Genomic DNA, 20524 nt, shown 5'->3' on the forward strand with positions numbered 1-20524 from the left:
ATAATACTTTTAACATCAACAGATCTATGTATGATTTTAGGTTTTTACAGCGATGGTTCTGAAAGTTGTCTTCTCAGCAAATTTGGCCTCACAAGTATTTGTGTCTCTACTTTACGTGTTGCAGCCGGCTTAACATCGTTCACACCACGTATGATTAACAGCCGACTAAAATGATATTTTGTCGGTCACGGTAGCCGAGCAGTCTAAGGCATGCACTGTCTTCGCTCGCTCGGAAGCCGGGATGGTGGGTTCGAATCCCACTCAGGACATGGATGTTTGTGTGCGTTTTTCTGTGTTTGTCTACAGGTAGAGGCCTTGCGGCGAGCTGCTCACCCGCCCAAGGAGTCCTACCGAATATGTAAGATCTAGAAAAACCGAAGTTAACGGAGTTCATGGAGGTAGTAGGCCTAGGCCCACTGAGGCTGTAGTGCCAAGGGGAAAAAATGATATTTTAGACCATCAGAAATATTGTGGTACTCCATATTGTCGCTAAAAATATCTCTCAGGCCAGTATGTTCTCCTGTAATTAATTTAAATTAAATATAATAAGGAATTGAACAAAAAGGCATAACATTAATATTTGTGTCTATTTTAAACCGAGGTTTCAAGACGTATGGATGGTATTGATATATTTCTCAGAATTGAGCGTTCGGACAATGACGGCTAAGGACACACCAAATATAAGAAAACATTGTGAGCTCTACATTTCTTACTTTGGTGAGTGGGCCCTACAAATATTTTGAATGGGGAATGTTCTCTTGTACGTTCAGTCTCTTGTCCGTCATGGTTGTAAATAAATACGCAAAAACACAAAATATATCAAAATATCAGAACAACGTGACCGAACTTGCGGTTTCCTAGAAAAAGTTGGAACTTAAGGTGTGTATTTGACATTTAGGTAAACTAAAATCTTTGTAAAACCTACACGGGCTGTTAAGCATCAAACTGGATGAGAGAGTTAGTAAATACGGTGGACACGAAACGTCTGCTTAAATTGAGATGTAGATCAGGAGCATTCGCACTGAATTTCTGACGAAAATGTTATCCTTTTGAGACATACAATCCGGTAAATACCTGAAACATTTGTGCATATGTGAGATGCGTTATCATATGAGTTGATCTCTAGGTAAATTGAAAAACAAGTAACCTTGTAATTTTTTTCAAAAGACTTGCCATGAAGGCTTCACTGCAACTTTCTTTCAGTGACCAGTGGACCGCAAAGACAATTGAATTAGATCTGTATTTCATGCAGGAGACTTCATGTAACATCACGAGAAGAGATTATTTGGGAGCCCGGGGTGTACTATCCCACAACGAAGATAAAGCGAGACAAGAAGTTACAGAACTAGCCGACACGATCTCCGCATTGTTCCATTGGGAACACACCGAGCCTCATTTAACTGTGCCAACGGTGAGATATTCTGATATTGCATTATAAACATGTGCTGGTTTCAGTAGTCATCTCGCAGTATGTAAGAATTGAGGTTTTCACGGCGGTGACTATGAAGAAAACAGTCTTCTGGGATGTGGCACCGTGTAGATGTGGTGTTAAAAGGTGTTTCGGAGGAACGTATCGACTCCATCTTCAGGGTAGAAGGAAAAATAGGAAATCCTCAAGCGAAGAGACAGTGACTTGCATACTTGCACCGGTTCTCACTGTCTCTTCGCTTGAGGATTTCCTATTTTTCCTTCTACCTTGAAGATTGAGGCGATAAGTTCCTCCGAAACGCCGGTTAACACAACATCTACACGGTGCCACATCCCAGAAGACTGCTTTCTTCATCTCGCAGTATGTTCGTTGGAGGATAGCAGAAGGGAGGATAATATGAAAATAGAACTTGAAAGAAATAGGATGCGAGGGTGTTGACTGGATTCATCTGAATTGTGATAGAGACCAATGCTGTGCTCTAGGGAGAACTGTAATAATATTTGCGTTTCATAAAATGTTCTGATTCTTTGCCAGCTGAGGAACTGTTAGTGTCTCAAGAAATTGACTGCTCAATGGAGTTCGTTCTTCAGTCTTTATTTAACCAATATATATATATAATTCAATAAATAATGTGAGAACAAAATATTGTAATTTTGAAGTGAACTAGTAAGGAGACTTGGCACCATGGTAGGTGATCTCGGGTTTGGTGTGGCCTCCGGCCTTCTTGACTACCGCGATGAAGCCGTTGTGCTTGTCGGCGGTGTACTCCACGACGCGGGTGGAGCCATCAGATTCCTTGAGGCTGTAGGACCCCTTCACGAAGTCGCCGTCCCTGGTTTCCCATTGGTTCTTCACGTCACCACTGTGAGGGTCATACACGGCGTACTCAAACCTATACTTGGGGTGCGCCTAGAACAAACACGTGCGTCACACTAAGGGGTAAGTGTTGGCAAACAGACCAGAACTTTAACATTTCACTGGTATAAGTTTTTCAATAGGACATAAGTTATGAGATACTCGAGAACAGACTTGTTTATTTTATGACGTAAGCAAGTTGATTTTGGCTTGACCAGTATCCGTCCGTTAACACTTACATTTTGGACCTCTTCCTTAACACCAGCGGATAGATGTTCGTATCCGCCATGTCCATAGTACCCGGGGTATGCAATCACAGTGGCGACACAGGCTACCACGATGCAAACAACAACCTGCAAATCATTATTAAAGATATCAACCTTGACCCAAGCTTTTCCGGCTTTTAGTTATGCCGTCTGCAACACTTATCCACCATTACCAACTTACGAAGAATTTAAGAATACCGTCTTCTGGGATGTCGTGTCGTGTAGATATTATGTTAACCGACGTTTCGGAGGAATGTATTGCCTCAATTTTCAGGGTATAAGAAATCCGCGAGCAATGAACCAGCGTGAGCAGATGTATGTCTGCCCTGAAAATGGAGACGATACGTTCCTCCGAAACGTCAGTTAATAAAATATCTACACGGCGCCACATCCCAGAAGACGACATTCTTCATAGCCACCGCCGTGAAAACATCAAATTTTACTTAGGAAGAATTAATTAAGTCCAATATAGGAAATATTTTCTGATACCTTCAAAGTAAAATTAATCATTGTTGATTTGGAGTGGAATAATCTGGCTCAAGATAAGCTTCTGTGACGGGCTTTTGAACTCAGAAATTAATTTCTGGTTACAAAAACACAAAATTTCATGGCCCTCTGAGCTACTGTGAGCCTTTAAAATATTCTGCTCCTGTAGTTACTTAGCTAACCAGTCAGAAAGTAGAGTAGCCTAGTTTTTAAAGGTCCCTGGTTCGATCCGGGGAAACCCCGATATTATTAAACGTAAAAATTAATTAATGTATTTCTGTGAATGTAATGGCAATCAGTAAACTGAAGAGGGGATTAGTGACAAATTTTCGCAAGCTGATGCACACTGGCTATACCTTCAATAACTGATAATGTCCGCCATTTAGACTGTGTGTTCCCGGACTGCGACAATTTAGTTTTGTCGGTGACGGCTAAGGGAGTGCATTTCATGAATGTAGCGCAAGTAGCCTTGGACTTTGGAACTTTTACGAAGTGTCAATGTTTTGGTTACACTCATGTCCTTCCTGCTTAATATCTGGTTAAAATGGCCCTCCTGCAGAATTGGTTACTGAATTGTCCTTAAATCTGACTTTCAGAGACACTGTTGTATTCTAGAATGACTGTTTAGGCTGGGGCCACAAGAGCGTACAAAATGCGTCCGTTGTAACTCACGCCGTGACATCCATTGTAGAAATAAACAAGAGAGGCGAATGCTACGGTTTCTTCTGGCTTCATTGCAGACAAAAAACTACGCACCGCATTTTGCAACTGTGTGGTGTCCTCAGCAACGTCCGTCATAAAGTACGTTCCTTGCAACGGACGTACTTCGTGCGCTCGTGTGACCCCAGCCTTAGTCTTACTGAAGTCATGGCATATATGTCTGAGGCCACATGAAATTTAGAGAATATTTATTCAACTGTCTTGTTCATGCAACGATATGAAAGTGTGCGGGTTACTTCACAGTTCACAGGGCCGTGTGGTAATGACCTTATTTTGGGGGAGAGATTTGTCGCAATGTGCTTTCGAAAAATTATAGTCCTCTGTGCATGAGTAGGGCGAAACTACCTCTTTAAGCCAAAATTTTCACATTAGCCGAAAGCGTAGTTCCAGTCATTCTGAATCTCGGCGCTAGATAGAAAATAGTTGTTAGTTTCACGCCCAGGCCGATTTACTCCCGGGAAAAGGACGACCTGTGCCCAGATCCGGTCTGCAAGCTGTGGAGGGGATACTAATCCCTTTGTCCATCCTCAAATGGAAGCCTGATTGAGTCCACACTCTGTGACCACACTGACTCAGGTCTCGTGCAGGTGTTAAATACATTACAAGAATTATTCTGAGTCGTTTTCCATTATTACTGCATATGTATTTAACTGTTATTTATTTCTTGGTCACAACTAATATAATTGTCATAAAATTTCCATATGTTTAACTAATTAAGCGCTATTCCATGAAGGAATATATGTGATTTGATGTATAGATCAACATTTTTCTTGACCTCGGCACTAGTTGGAGGTGGTCAGCTTCAAGCTCCGATCACCTTATCCCCGGGAAAGAGTCCCCGTTACCCATTGAATAGAAGGCTGGGTGGAACCCAGAGCCGGTCTTTACAAATTAGAGAAAAGCAAATTCTTGACCCTACAGAGGCTCGAACTCCGACACCTGAGCCATCCAGCCCGTATCAAGCGCTGTACCGGCTTCTAACAAAGTACTTAAAGCGAGTGATAATGTTATACGAAGACTTACCTGAAGGCCCTGCATTGTTGGGTGAGAATCAGCTTTGTAATGATGCCTCGGAGATGAGGAGGTGTGAATGGTATTGTTTGCCCAGCCGCTCTTCCTTTTATATACTGAGATTGTTTTAATTACGGTGGTATCCGTGACGCCAGAGCTTGGCACCAGCGCTGTGGAAACTGTTCTGTACGCCCCATATGCTACAGTTGTGAGGCGTAGGAAGTGATGCTGGAATTCAGGAAAGAAGGCCAGAGGATCGGAAGTCGACATCAAATGGTCAGTCTTGTGTATTTATCGAACCATAAATTTAATTGTGTGTGGTATTACGTAAATGTGTAATACAGAGGAATAACATCAGATTATGTAAAGCAATTATTGTGTTTCTGGACATTATCTAGCCCCCTGTTTATATCTAAAGACGCAACGTTTCGGAAACTCGAGATAGAGACTAGCCCTAACGATTGGGCCCAAATGAGTAGGTTTTACCTGAAGACGGAGACAGAATCAAGTCTCTGAAGTGCTGTATTTTGAAATATAAATAGGACGATGGGTAATGTCCACAAATATAATATTTTTATTAATGCACCATCGTCACAGGAGCCGGGATAGCTCAGTCGATATAGTGACTGGCTACGGACTGGACAACAGAGCGGTCGGAGTTCGAGTTACGGTAGGGTCAAGAATTATCTCTTCTCCACTTCTTTCAGACTAGTTCAGACCGACTCTGGGGTTCACCCAACTTACTATCCAATGAGTAGCGGGGGTAAAGCGGCAGAGGCCTGAAGCTGACCACTCACCTCTACCTAGTGCCGAGGTCAAGAAAATGTAGATATATACATCCACTCCCCCATACACATTCATTGCGTAGTGCTTAATTAATTAAACACAGGGACAAATTCACCCTTTTTTTTTACTATCGTCACAAACTTTTTGACTTGATTTTTTTTTTGGCACTACAGACCCAGTGGGCCTAGGCCTACCTCCATGAACTTCTCCGTTCACCTCGGTTTTTCTAGATCTTACATATTCGGTAGGACTCCTTGGGCGGGTGATCAGCTCGTCGCAAGGCCTCTACTTGTACACAAACACAAAAAAATGCACACACACGAACTAAACATTCATGCCTTTAGTGGGATTCGAACCCACGATCCCGGTTCCCAAGCGAGCGAAGACAGTACATGCCTTAGACCTCTCGGCTACCGTGACCGGCGTTTGACCTATTGCAAAGCAAATTTTACCTAATTAAAGCTACTTACATTCTTGATTATTGCTGGTAAATCGGTGTTTACTTTAAGAATATTTCGGAAGTTGCTGAGATTTATGTAGACTAAAGTTTAAATTGGCCGGTCACGGTAGACGAGCGGTCTAAGGCATGTACAGTCTTCGCTCCGTTGGAAACCGGGATCGTGATTTCAAATCCCACTCAGGGTATGGATGTTTAGTTTGTGTGTTTGTGCGTTTTTTTGTGTTTGTGCGTTTTTTTGTGTTTGTGTACAGGTAGAGGCCTTGCGACCAACTGATCACCCGCCCAAGGAGTCCTACTGAATGTGTAAGATCTAGAAAAACCGAAGTGAATGGAGAAGTTCATGGAGGTAGGCCTAGGCCCACTAGGGCTGTAGTGCCAAAGGAAAAAAAATTAAATTAATTTATGCAAAATATTTTTAATGTTAATTAAAAATCACGTATTCTTCGTTGTGTGCCGATCACAGTGGCCGCGCCGTCTGAGGCATGAACTGTCTTCGTTCGCTCGAAAGCGGTGATCGCGGGTTCGAATCCCACTCAATGCATGATGTTTGTGTGTGCGTTTATTCTGTGTTTGTATCGTCCTGCGTGTAGCCAGCGGCGTTGCAATTGACTGATCACTCGTCTAAGGTAGGTCACACACCGCCATGTATCAAGACATGAAGCAGTCAAGACAAGATGTCTGCGACGTCAGTATCATGACTCAGACTGGTGTGCGGCGGTTTTCATAATCTCATTCATTTCAACTGTGCTCCTTTCTTTGCGTCATGTCGCAGACATCGTGTCTTGACTGTTATATATCTTGACGCATGACGGTGTGCGGCCTACCTAAGAGTCCTACTGATTGTGTAAAAGAAAAGCTTAGGAAACTGCAGAAGAGGCCTGGCCCCAACATAGGGCTGTAGAGCCGTTCCCCGTTGTATACGTTTACTGTTTAAAAACACACTGTGGCCCAGATGTCATTAAAGTTGAAATATTCTTCCGTATCGCCAGATATGCTCGGATTTGGAATCGTATTGCAGCCTTATGAATAGTGTATTGAACCTGGAAGATCTCATTTCGTACATGTGTTTTTTTTTTTTTGTAAATTAAATGAGTAATAATAAAATATATAATGTATTTTAGTGCACAATTTGCTAACCAGACAATAAATTTTGGCTCACCTGTATTATCAGAACGATAGAATTTAAAAGAACACAAAATAGCAATCATGAATATTGTAATTGAAGAAAACGGGGAATAGCTTATTTTGAAAATATTCTCTGGTATAATTAATATTGCAGATCAATCAATATAACCATTCAAATTTCTCTAATTTCCTAATTCTTCTACAAGAAACAAGCTAAATTTTTGCATTTTATATAGTGATTAATTTAAATGCACGCTTTATTTTGGATCCTGAGCGACACAACACCTGCAGTTAATGCTTATTTGATTTTACAGTTTATTTATGAACAATATTATATTATATATTACTATAGTGTAAAGACTGTTGTAGTAATTATAGAGATGTTTATTTCAGATTAGGCAGAAAAGCCGATATATTAGTGTGAGCTGTATAGATCCATAATGACCGAAATGTTATTTCTTCACTTTTTTTAAGTCAGAAATTTGTGGTGTCACACTAGCAGTTTTATTGTAACGAAGGACGAACTGCGTACGTGTGACTCTCCTATTAATACCATGCAACCACATAATTTTCATGAAAATCTGTATGAACATCATACCAGGAGAGACTCTCACATTCTTGTAATTTTTAACCTTTTGGTTTCAGTGGCATTATCATGATGTCCTTGAATGTTCTGGTCTCGCAATTTGGCCAGGAACCCAAAGCATTAAATTGATATTCATGTAATTTACAAGTAGTGGTTTCGAACGTAGAGGGTGTTAGATTTCAGTGAGGCATAGGACGATAATTAATGGTGGATAAGTAGGAATTTATAAAGAAGTTGACGTGGCATACATCAAAGTATGACCAAAACATTCCCTCGTGGAAAGCAGATAATATAAATAAAAGACTACCACGAAATATGGCGAACCTTATCGACATTCAAATTTTGTTTGTTCCCTCTTGACTGCAGTTTAGGGTTTTACAGTTTACACCAGTCTGTTCAGTACCGATATACAGGGGAGTGCATGTGAATGTAGAGCTGGTGGCTCGAAGTTCTTACGTAAGTGAGTCTCCTCTAACAGAAATGAGTACCTGGAATCTTCCTGGGGGTAAAGAGCGGGCGACGCGTAAGGCTGACAACCTCACTGCCATCTGTGAGCCGATTGTCTAGGGAGAGTGTGGGAGCCTCTACGTCTCACAACCCTATGGGCCTCCACGGCCTATTACTCGTACAGGGATGCACTCTCGGTGATGTAATGTATGATGTGTTATGGTGAAAATGGGGAGTAAATGTAGCAAGGAATTTTTCTTTTAAATGAAAACGTGGTATAGGTCTGAAATGAAAACTGCTATCGAAGCCATAAGGTGTAAGTTATTGTCGTAGTGTTTCAGTGAACACCACGCCATTAAGACATTTTGGGGAGTGGAAGTACTGCTCCATGCATCTTAATTTCGGCAATAAATGAAGGAGAATGCCTAGTATTACTACCCGACCTTTTGTTTCGGGCAAAATAGCCAACGTTACTCCGGGTGGGTGCCAAGGTCACGGTAGTTGCTATGCAGGAGGGATGTATCTCTTGTCCACCCCGGAATCGAACACCAATTGTTTGGTCATTCAATCAGTAATCTAGTCTGACCGTGATGTATGATGATGTAGGTATATAAGCTATTATCTGAAGTCCTTGAACTAAAGAAGATTTCTGTCTTCTGGTATAGTGCCATGTAGTCCACTGAAAGTCAATAGATTTTTCGGAGGAACATGTTGCCTTCATCTTCAGGGTCCAAAATAGAGAGATCAAGAAATCGGTTTGCGAGCAGGTGGCAAACAGAGCTCAACCATGAAGATGGAGCAGAGATGTTCCTCCGAAACGTCGGAAGACATTCAACAGAAATGTTCGCAATCACCGCTGTAAGAACCTCAGATCTTTGAACTCATGTCACTTAGGTAGAAAGTCAGAACTTCCAGAGCAGACATTCAAACTGCAGGGAGTGACGTCAGGGCCCACTGGCGGGGTGGATGGCGCCTGGTAAGCGCCCCTTCCCAAGGTAACATGGCCAGTAGATGTGACTCCCTAACCACGATAGGAAATCTGTCTAAAGGAAAGAAACCAATCTGGGAGACGATGACAATGGTGAAATACGTTTCTAACAGTGATATGATAATATACTTGTGATAATGTAAATTGACATTAGATTGAAAATCTACCACTGAATTGTTCTCGGTAATCTGCCTAAGAAGTAATTAGTCGACATGGCCAACAATTGAATTGTCTTCATAATTCTTCGTAACACTTATAAGCAGGAAGTAAATTATTACCGAATGGTAGAAATATTTCTTGTAATGACAATAAACTGGCATTGAGCTATATTTTAAGGAGGGCATTGAACTATCTTCTGAAATGTCTACCACGCAAAGAACTTCAAGTACACGTACGTAAAATAAAAAAGACTAAAATATCCCTCTAACAGGCAGTAGAGGGCCTTAGGTTTCTGAGACATTAATGTTCCCACATTTTCTAGACATCATCATCATCATCATCATCATCAGTAATCTGTCAAGACGACAGGTCCACAGTCTCTTCCAAAACAATTCCTCCACTTAATGCGATCTAGAGCTGACGACAGAGGATACTACCATTTTCTAGACAATCGGCATACAAATGGCGGTGAGATTGTAAGGCTCACTCGCGCGACCGCCCTTTACTCCCAGGAAGATTCCTGATACTCCTGGTCTCTGTTAGAGGCTGAGTCGACCCCAAGGCCATAGTGCGGCTATAAGGATTAGGTCAACTAAGAAATCCAGTAACCTAATTGGGAATGGAACCCGCGGTCTTCCAACTTGTATCGTAGTGCCTCAAGGCACAAGCACGTGCCACAGGAATCTGTAGTTGAGTCTGTCTGAAATGTGTTCCTGAACAAACGATGGGTAAGTCTCAGTGAGTTTCCAGTTTAGAAAATTGACAGAGACATCTACTTCACTTAAGCTTGCTGCGGTTATCCTCAGTGCGTCTAGTCGAAAGCAGAGTTCGTATTTTACAAATAAATTCTTGGGCGAACTTCTGACTCCCACTTCTTTTCAAAATTCTCAGTGTTTTCAGATCCCAGCAAGCAATACCTGTGAATTAACATGCTGTTTCGATTTTATATTATTAGGCTATTTCTAAATTATCAAAATTATTTTAATGCAATAAAACATATGTCCAAATTGCTTCGAGTATCAGTTCACTCACTCATGGAGCTTAGCCCTTCTTGAGAAGACGCCAATTGTGTAGCTACTCAAGAACTTCCCAGCATTTTATGGAAGCCGAAGGTTAATTACCGTGTACACAAGAACCCTCCAGTTGTCCCTATCCTGAATCAGATAAATCCAGTCCATAAAATCCCAACCTATCTCTCTGAGATTCATTTTAATATTTTTCACCCACCTACGCCTTGGTCTTCCCAGTGGTCTCCTTCCTGCTGGCTTTCCCACCAATATCCTATGTGCATTCCTTTTCTTCCTCATGCGTGCTACATGCCCTCCCCACTTCATCCTCCTTGACTTGATCATTTTAATTATACTGTGAGAAGAGTACAAGTTTTTGAGTCTCAAGTAAATAGTTTAATTACAACTACAGGGTGTGTCTGTAGCATATTTCAGTTGTTAAATACAGTCGGTGTTCCTCAACTTATGTTTGAATGGCGAAAAGAATTCTCGCAAGAAATACGTGTAGTAGCTAGATATTATCAAGATGAGATATCGTGGTTTAAGTGATGTGTTACAGACACGTCTATGTATATTTTCAGTGACGTAATATCGCGTTCTGGTGAATTCAAAAACTTGATGTTCGGAAATGCCGAGAAGCTTTCTCTCCTGGGATTTTATGGCTTTATCATCTCTTTTGTGATGGGAGAGAACCACAGCTATGCCCATGCCCCCAGGCTGTACTTTGAAACATGTGTCATTAATCTATTTGTAGTTTTATCCCACACAACTCCCCAAGTTGATATGGTCTCCACAAGCTATTAATTCCATGGAACAGAGGTTTTATTGACATGGTTGTAGCAACTCAACAGTCGAAACATTCATCGTCTCAGTGGAAACAGAAATGTTTACAGCTGTCCGCCAGTTGACTCCGCCTGAGCCAAATGAAAATTGTGCCTACTTTCAAACCCTATCTTTTGGCCGTCCATTTCAGAATTGTTCCCCAACAAATGTTTAGATCTGTTAAGTGATTTTCTTTCTTAATATTTCCGACAATAATTTTGTATTCTATTGTCATCTGTTCCATGCTCGCTTCATGCACAACCCAAGGCAAACTTCTTGCTTTTTTATCCTAATAATAACTTGTGAATGTTACAAATTTTGAGTCTCCCAATCTGTACTTTTCTCAAGCACCTTCTATTCAGGTACTCTCGGTCTGTTAGCTTCATTACATGAAGTGAGAGACGCCGATAAAGCAGCACATATACTTGTAGTCTGTGTGACATAAGAGCACTCTTCAGTCACATCAAAATTTAAACACAATTCTCAAGTTATAATGCTTTATGATATTTTAATGGATTTGATCAACACGTTATCAGACAGAAACTCTGTAAACACGTTCCAAGACGCAACAATAGAAGAAGCCGTGCTTTCTGTAGATCCGACCAACGCACCAATAGACTGGCTGGGTAGCGATCACGTGATATGCGTTTACTGTAGATCCATGTCCGTTCCGCTTCTATACAGGTAAGTGACAGAATTCGTTCAGGAGAGTTACGAGTGACGAGTATTAGTAGCGGCAGAGGCACGCGAACAATCAAGCAAGTCAGTTCTCGGTAGGAGATAGCCACGGGAATTTCGTAGTTGAAGAATAATTAGAAGTCAGACTGTGAAGACTTAACGTGTGATTTGAAGACATTATTTATGTGCAATATTTGGAGTGTGTAATTCAGTGAGACTGATATATGTGTTATAAATCCATGAATAATAAAGCAGTTAGACCGAAGAGATTATTGTGGGGTGATTGTAAATTGTGTAAAGGAACAATAGTGTAACAATTAATTGTAGTTACGACCTTAGGTGGTCAATAAATTCGTTTACTACTTGTAACCCCGTCTTTAATTACCCATACACGTGCAGGGTGGTACGCGCGACGAAAACGACGGGTTCTAATTCGGATGATTGGATTTATTAGCACCTTGGTTACAATCTCTCCTAATCACATTTAATACAGGGTTATCGTCGATTTACACAATTTACAGTTTACCGTTGCACACGCACTAGGATTCTGTTTCTACTAGTGATCTCCTAACAACGGTTCTCAACACTGAAACTAGCACTACAAATCACTCCAAATGTTTCATATGAATAAAGTTTTCTAGTCACACGCCCCTATTCTTCACACGACGAATTGTCCATGGCCATCCTCCACCGAGAACTCAGAACTCAGAACTTTGTCACTGTCACTTGGAAACTCAGAACTTCCTTGGTCAAGACAAATTCAAAGTCACATTGGACTGACGGTCAGTCAGTTAGCAAGTATTGGTATCTAGCCTCATCTGGGGCTTCAGATATTTATTACTGTTTGGCAGTTAAGGACTTGTTATTGTGGGGCGCCTTCTCTGATGAGAGGACAGGTCTGTAATTTGTACATGCTGCTGGTCTTGTCAGCACAGTCCGAGCACCTGGGGACTTTCCACCACATTTTACTGGCCCAGATTTTGGACTTCCCTTTTCGTCGCCTCCTACGAATCGCAGGAGTATTCGACCCCGCCTCCACACGTGTGAATCCTGTCCAACAGTTTCACTGTTTCTTATATAGGTGCGGCACGGACCACTCGCAGAAAACATATCAACTGCTCAGCAACGGATATCATGTATTCTTGTCGGGCGTGTCTGCCTATGCATTGCCTAACAATGAATGCCCTATTGTTGCGCACTCGTTGCTGTGATATATGTTTACCGGTCTGTTACATAGCAACGCTTTGAGCAAATCCGTTACAATATTCTAGATGATATATAAACTGGAATCTTAGGCTGAATACATTTTAGAGACCACGCTTCATAGGTAACTTTTCTCAGACCCCTCCCCCAAATTCTACTTATTCTGAAATGTCAGGTATAATATTTGTCACATTTCAAGTTTGACATTATACCTGTATGTCATCATCATCAATATTTTACATAAATAAATCAGTTGATGTGTTAATTAAGACTAAGATTTTTGAGCTGGTATAGAAGAGTTTTCTTCTTAACCTATTTCTTCAACGGAAGGTCAAGCGCCGTGCTATACCTAAGGCACGCCAGCTTCCCATCGCGGCGGCCCGGGTTCATTCCCAGGTTAGTTCATTTGGGATTTGTGGTGGACAAAGTGGCACTGGGTCAGGTTTTCTCTGAGTACTTTGGTTTCCGTGTCAGTTATCATTCCACCGACTGCTCCACATTCAACATCCAACATTCGGTGTTGGTACATAGGTCAATTATTGGCCGACGTACCAAGCGGACTCAGTATCATCGTAACCCTAGAAACTAAAAGTCTCGTGGAATATCAGATATTTAAAGAAATATTTATTGTTTTCCGGTTTTATTCAGGGAATTTCAGGTATCATTCGAGTTTTACGCCTAAAGGTACTTTTAATTTAACTAATTTTTCTACAGATAATGTTTAAGTCAGATTTAATGCAGTATAAAATATTTGAAGAGTGCAAATAAGATTATGACAGTATAATGAGATGCTGGGATCAAATTTTGTATTAAGGGCATAATTTTCTTCCACACACGATGTATCCAAGAGTTTTTAAGATCTTCAAATTCTCTTTTAAATTTCCAGCGTTGCCGTTTATATCATGTATTGAGATTCTGCCCACGAAGCTGAAAAGTGAATAAAAGAGAAAGTTCGAGGGCCTTTCAAATGCGTCGACGAAAATTTGATGCAGAATACAAATAAAATAAAAATTCACAAAGGCGAAGTGAAAATGGAAAGCTCAATTTTCTCTCTCTCTCTCTCTCTCTGATTAGCAGCAGTTCTGCCAACATATTTAGTTGCTTCATACGTGGCGTTTCATAAGCTTCTGTTATAACTTACATGGAGCAGAGCCTTTCTTGGAACAAATATTCGCTCAGTCGCTCAAGATTTAGTGCCTTGTTCACAGGAACTTATGATATCCTCACTGGTTTCAATACTGAACAGATGAACACTGTCCACGCTAAGATAAGCCTGACATTGCCGTAAAGTTTATATAATTTATTAACTATGGAACAAATTAACAGCCTAACATGTTTCTACATTTGTTAGTCACATAAAAATACAATATGAGACAGGTCAATGTGATTCACAGGCATGATAAAATATAAAATGTTTTATTCCATCAATCAAATAGCAGCCATATTTACATTCTTATTCAATATATTTGCAGGTAACTCCATACCCGGGCCCCTTTCTCCATTTGTAAGATTTAAACTTTATGTTCAGTAATAGAAAATAAATTAGCCTGACTTAAACGAAAAAATACATAGTTTAATTTATTATTTAATCATATTTTAAAAGACAAGTTCAGGATATTTTGGAAATAATATTTTTAAGTTTAATGCACACAATTTTTCTAATGCAAACACATTACTTTTGTATACTTACATGTGCAGTAGCAACAAGTGCCAAATTTAAATTACGAAATCCTTAGACCTTAAATCTAAAAGAATAAAACTTTACACTAATGAGATACATAAACATTTTATGTGTAATTAATAATGACCCCCTAGTTCACTCTTTTTCTGGGGGTGGTGAGCGTGTCCCACCCGCTTGACTACAGCGTTAAAACCGTTGTGCTTGTCAGCAGTGTACTCGACAGTTCGGATGGTTCCATCTGCGTCCAGAACGCTGTAGGAACCCTTGACAACGTCGCCATCTCTCGTCTCCCATTGGTTCTTGACGTCACCGGTGTGGGGATCGTGTACGGCGTAGTTGAAATTATATTTCGGGTGAGCCTAGAGCAACAATAGCACAAAGATCGAATCCAATTGTATTTAGAGGGATCGCTCAAATTGTAAGTAATGAATCTTGTGCAATATTCATTCACTCATCAACGGAACTACAGCCCTTTGTTGGGCAACGGCCTCTTTTTCTGTTTCGTAAGCTTCTTACACAGTCGGTAGGACTCCTCGGGCGAGTATAAATTCGTTGCAAGGACTCTACCTGCACACAGAACAGCACAAACACGAAACAAATGCACATCCATGCCTTGAGTAGGTTTCGAACCCACGATCCTAGCGTTCGGGCGAACGAAGGCCGTTCATGCCTTAGATGGCGCTGCCGCTGTGTTCGACTCTTGTGCAGTTTACTGGAGGAGAAGTAAAAGAAATGACTTACGTGTTGGAGATTAAAAGGATGGGAAACGAGTGGTTGTGTAGGAAGGGTGCAGAAAGGAAAATAGACATGCATAATAAAATAAAGGACTTAAGTATTCATTTTTAAAAATGTAGTTTGGAGCCTTGGGCATCTGAAAAAAATCGTGCGTTTATGAGGAAGTGTAACAGGCTGAAATAGATGCTGGCTGAATATAACAAGATGAATGAAGATGCACGAAACTTAGAATGACGTCATTTAATGCTCGATGTACACATTTCTGGTTCTCATTAGCCTTCTTTCTTTAATCTGAGAAAATAAAACAGACTCAGTGGTCTAAGGCATGTACTGTCTTCGCTCGCTCGGAAACCGGGATCGTGGGTTTGAATCCCACTCAGGGCATGGATGTTTAGTTTGTGTGTGTGCGTTTTTCTGTGTTTGTGTACAGGTAGAGGCCTTGCGACAAGCTGATCACCCGCCCAAGGAGTCCTACCGAATGTCTAAGATCTAGAAGAACCAAAGTGAACGGAGAAGTTCATGGAGGTAGGCCTAGGCCCACTGGGGATGTAGTGCAAAGGAAAAAATAAAGCAGGCTCATTAAATCACATGGCTGTCTGTGTATATTCCCATCGTTGTTAGGCAACGACTCGATAAATATGTTCCCGCGCCAACAGATAAACATGCAATAATAGAATAAATTTTTTATCCGTAGTTTTCTATTCGATCCATGTCCGATCAAAGGAAAGTAGGCGATTGGTTCTTCCCAGCAGACTGAGAGATGAGAGCGAATGAATGAGTGAGTGAGAGTGAGAGCCAGTTAACCCACTCCCCGGTAGATGGAGTGTAACCCCTCTTCCAGTCGAAGAGGAGGCCCCGTTTCAAAATATGTAAAAGTTTGGAAGGAACAGAAATAGGATCGTGAGCCCCCTAAGATGTCAGAAAGCAAGAATGACTGTGCTGTCGAGGGAGATAAGTAATATACTACTCTTGCATTATTTACTAAATTCTGTCTGGCATTCTACATCTTGTAGCAGCCTTCGAGGATGTGTACATGAGATAAGATAAGTATCTCAGATGTATTCCCAGAGAGAGGATACAGCAGTTTTCTGTGAGAACATTTCTTAATAACCTGCTGAAAAATTCTTATAGGAAAAAGGAGATAATTTTCCGTCAATGGATAGAAAGACATCAAGTAGTCGTGGGTTTCGACAAAATGTTGCGTGAATTACTTATGGAAGGTAATTAATTCCGTGTAAATTTAAAATATGTTCGAACTGTAATTCATAACCTCTTTCTCACATTTCTAGTCTTATCATTACTCTTATTTGATTTAGGTTTGGAGTAACTACAGAGTACTTGAAGTAAAATTTTATGATGTTACTTCAAAATCTTGCATTGTCCTCATCATAACTACACACGAATTAACAAATAATGCAATATGTAAGTATGTTCCTCTCTTCAAACCAAATTTCGCATGCCTAACTATATTTGTTCGTTAATTATTTTCAGTGTCTTTGAGAACTAAAATTTTTCGTGGAGGCCTTTTTTTATTTTTGGCATTATAAATTCTGCATGTTTTTTTCCAAGATTTATTCCTATGCACAGTTTAGGATCCTAAAATAAGTGTTGCTTGTAACTATCCCACAGGCTAGTTTTTGAGCTCGCTATGTTCTTATTACTGACTCTGAGAACTTGAACATTATGATATTGGGCGCCCTTTAATAGCATTGCTTCGTTGTGTGGTTTTGTGAAAATCGTACAGATAATTCAAATGTTGAAGTGGTGGATACAAGGCTTACATAGAGACACTCACACACAATGTATGTAATGGGACCAAGATAAAATGTTCTCATGGGACTATTTCCTTGCCTCTTGAGGAAGGAAACAAATTAATAAGTTATATTCAAATAATATGATTCAAATGAAATTTCATAACTTTAACAGCTATAATAAAACAATATAAAAAATCTACTATAATGATGTATTAATGGAGTGATTGTCTTTTCGGGCATTGGAAGACGGATAATGTTTAGTTATTTAATCTTTGTACATTAAATAAATTTATTCTGCTATGTTAATTGTCAAAGCACTAAGAGTCCTTGGATCCATATGAACCTATACACACAAAATGAGTTCTAAAGTACTCCTTCCTTCTCTCAGACATATTCGTAGCATGCTGGAGATATCCAGGTCACAATCTTCTTAATTCCCACATTGAATCAATTATGTAACTATTCCTAAGAGGTGCTATTCTGCTATTTGAGCTCACGTGATAGTCCACTGCTTCTTTGACGAGTTTGATTCCATGGTTGCCGACATGGCCATCGTAGCCGCCTTGCAACGGATAGGACTGGACTGCCACAAGCGCTGCGAGCGCCAGCGCAACAGAAGCTGCGTCCTGCAGAGAACATAGACACGTACACGTCTGTCGGTTAGACTTCAGACCGAAAAGTAAACTTGGTAGTGAACTGTATGTGCTGGGTTAGAGATCACTTCAAAGACTGAGAACAGTGGCTCAGCGGTAACTCCGAAAAAATCAAGATATAAATTAAGTATTGAAATCTACTAGAAAGAAGGTGGCTAACCTGCTGCTTGCCACTTTCCAGTTTCGGACTTTGTAATAATGACTCTTCTTGCATGATTATATTAGGGATTCCATAATGTCGGTGAAAGAAACCTGTTCAGTATTATTTCGACAATGAAAATATACAATTTTTTAAGTCAACGCAATAATACATTATTTATTTATGTAGCACGCACTATGTGTTTCGACTTCAAACGGGTCATCTTCAGGCTTTGCAAATTTCCTACACACCATTATCGAACTGTGTGGGAAACTTGCAACACATGCAGATGACCCGATTGAGATCGAAACATGTAGTGCGTGTTATATAAATAAATTAATTAATTATGTAATTATTGTTGTTTTGACGGTAAAAATTGTATATGTTCATTGTATATAGCAAGAGAATGAAATCTTTAAATATAATATTTTTGACAGTTACATAAAATGTGCCTTTTCTATAATGCAAATTTTACTACTCCAAGGAAATATGCACGCTTAACCAAAACCAGCTGATGACTGATACTGTTGATATAAACTTAATGCCGATATGTGTGGTATATTTGTATGAAAATATTTACCACTTGATAAGTGTCTCTTTGTTAATACTTGAGAAGGAGTTGGACTAATACCCACGGTAGGGCCGCACCATAGCTCAAGTGATTAGTCGCTGGCTTCCCACCGCGGCGGCCCGTGTTCGATCTAGTCAAGTGGGATTTGTGGTGGACAAAGTGGCGCTGGGCAGGTTTTCTCCGAGTACTTCGGTTTCCCCTGCCAATCTTCATTCCACCAATTGCTCCACAATCACCCTCACCTATCATCTGGGGCTGGTACAATAGGCCAGAAGTGGCCGCAGTACAAGGGACTTAGCCCCACCCCACTAGCAATAAAAATACTCACGGTACTTCGGCTGCAGAGGAATCTGTTTGTAAATGAAAGAATGGAGCATTTTTGGAAAACCGAAAACCCAATTACTTTGAGAAGACCTAGCCCCAGTGTCACTGTTGCCACCGCATCCCCAAGAAGACTGACCTGAGAGTGAACCCGAATCCCAACTGAAGACTGACCGCCCGAGGTATATTCGTACGTACTTCTAGTCGCAAAAACCATAAAGAGGAATTGGTGTTAGCGATGTTTACAATTTATTAACGAAGTTATGTAATCTTTAAACTTAATTAACTCGAAAAATTCGAGATTGGCAGAGATAATTCCATTCTTGTCACGTCGAAAATCTGTAACTTCATAAGCTGGGTGACGGACAGTTTTGTAGATGTTTGACTCATAGAATTCTGTGTGGTAGTATGAAAATATCTTGGAAGATTAATGTATCGTACATTTAGAAAATTAAATAATTAAAACAAAACTATCTATTAGTTTTGTGAGACCTCTTCCCAAAATTTACGACGGATATGCCACATAACCAATTCAGATCAAATTTTACATGTCACGACTACATTACAATTTTTTGAACGTGTTAAGCTGAATTTTATTTTAAAGGCCTTTCTGTTTACAAGGGAAAGCTGAACTCTTACATATTACTTGTGAGTTATTTTGTGTCTTTTGATAAAACCTGATACACAACATTTCCAACATATGTGTATAATCATTAGTAACTTTCATTAAATTTACTACATTTTGAGAACCACTCTCTTAACTTTCCACAAGAACCTTTATCTTTATCTCTACAATCGTTAAACAGAATATGACGAAACTTTGTACATGAAGTTTCCACGTATACTAGCACTGATATTTGCAAAATTCTCCTTAAGTGATATTAAAAATATCTGCAACACTGTCTATATAGTGAATGTTATTGTCCAGGCAAAGGTTACAGCCATCACGGTGCAGTTTAACTGAAGTTAGGCAACGCTGCAGCTCTGTTTTACTGTTTGCTGGAATCTCTCTGGTGTGCACGTACCTGGAATTTAAACATGGGGTTCTGCGAGACGTGGGTCCGTTGTGAAGATCTTGCCTCTGTGGATGCTTATGATCGTGTGACGGAGACACGAGTTTCTTTTATACTGGGTATTTATCTCAAGTTACATATGTTACCATCTGAACTCGATGGAACAAGTTGTAGCAGAGCTTTGTTACGATACAGTGAATATTTACACTTCTCTAAGCATCGGTGCATACATATGTAAGTAATGGTGCTTAGAGAAAGCACCAAATGCACAGGACATAAAAACACGTTTTTTCAAGCTTATAAGCAACAGTGCACCATTAATGGAACTCACATTGCCATGCAATGCAAACGAGGTAACTTGGAGGAGACATAAGGATGGAAGCCATAGAATAGACACAGTGGTTAAAACGGATTTCTTGATGTTGGTACAGATAGATCTCGAGTCACAATGACTATATAAGACATAAAGCAACCAAGAAAACTATGTAGAGGAGAGTCCTTATTGAAAAGAAGCTGGTCAATATATTCCCCTATTCTTGTAGGAGGAACCAAAATGAGCCTTGCCGTATTCAGAATAACTCGCCAGTGGTCATGAGTTCATCCCCGTTTCTTTCTCTAACGTAGCTACA

At 40.3% G+C, this 20524-nt stretch overlaps 1 protein-coding gene across 1 annotated transcript; it reads right to left on the reverse strand.

Annotated features, from left to right (window-relative positions):
- Positions 1–2092: 2092 nt before the first annotated feature.
- LOC111869939 lies at positions 2093–5037 on the reverse strand. Its single transcript, XM_023861839.1, has 3 exons — positions 4780–5037; positions 2524–2637; positions 2093–2338 (listed from the first exon to the last, which is right to left on the reverse strand). The coding sequence occupies exons 1-3, from the start codon at positions 5035–5037 to the stop codon at positions 2093–2095; spliced, it is 618 nt and encodes a 205-aa protein (XP_023717607.1).
- Positions 5038–20524: the final 15487 nt, after the last annotated feature.

The sequence above is a fragment of the Cryptotermes secundus genome, unplaced genomic scaffold (assembly GCF_002891405.2).
Source record: "Cryptotermes secundus unplaced genomic scaffold, Csec_1.0 scaffold1064, whole genome shotgun sequence".
Taxonomy (NCBI): Eukaryota; Metazoa; Arthropoda; class Insecta; order Blattodea; family Kalotermitidae; genus Cryptotermes; species Cryptotermes secundus.

Excerpts from the sequence above, each read along its gene's own strand:
- LOC111869939 (XM_023861839.1), bottom strand. The coding sequence starts at position 5,037 with ATGTCGACTTCCGATCCTCTGGCCTTCTTTCCTGAATTCCAGCATCAC. Across the intron at positions 2,638-4,779 it reads CAACAATGCAGGGCCTTCAG|GTTGTTGTTTGCATCGTGGT; the intron begins GTAAGTCTTCGT and ends AATGATTTGCAG. Across the intron at positions 2,339-2,523 it reads TTAAGGAAGAGGTCCAAAAT|GCGCACCCCAAGTATAGGTT; the intron begins GTAAGTGTTAAC and ends TGTTTGTTCTAG.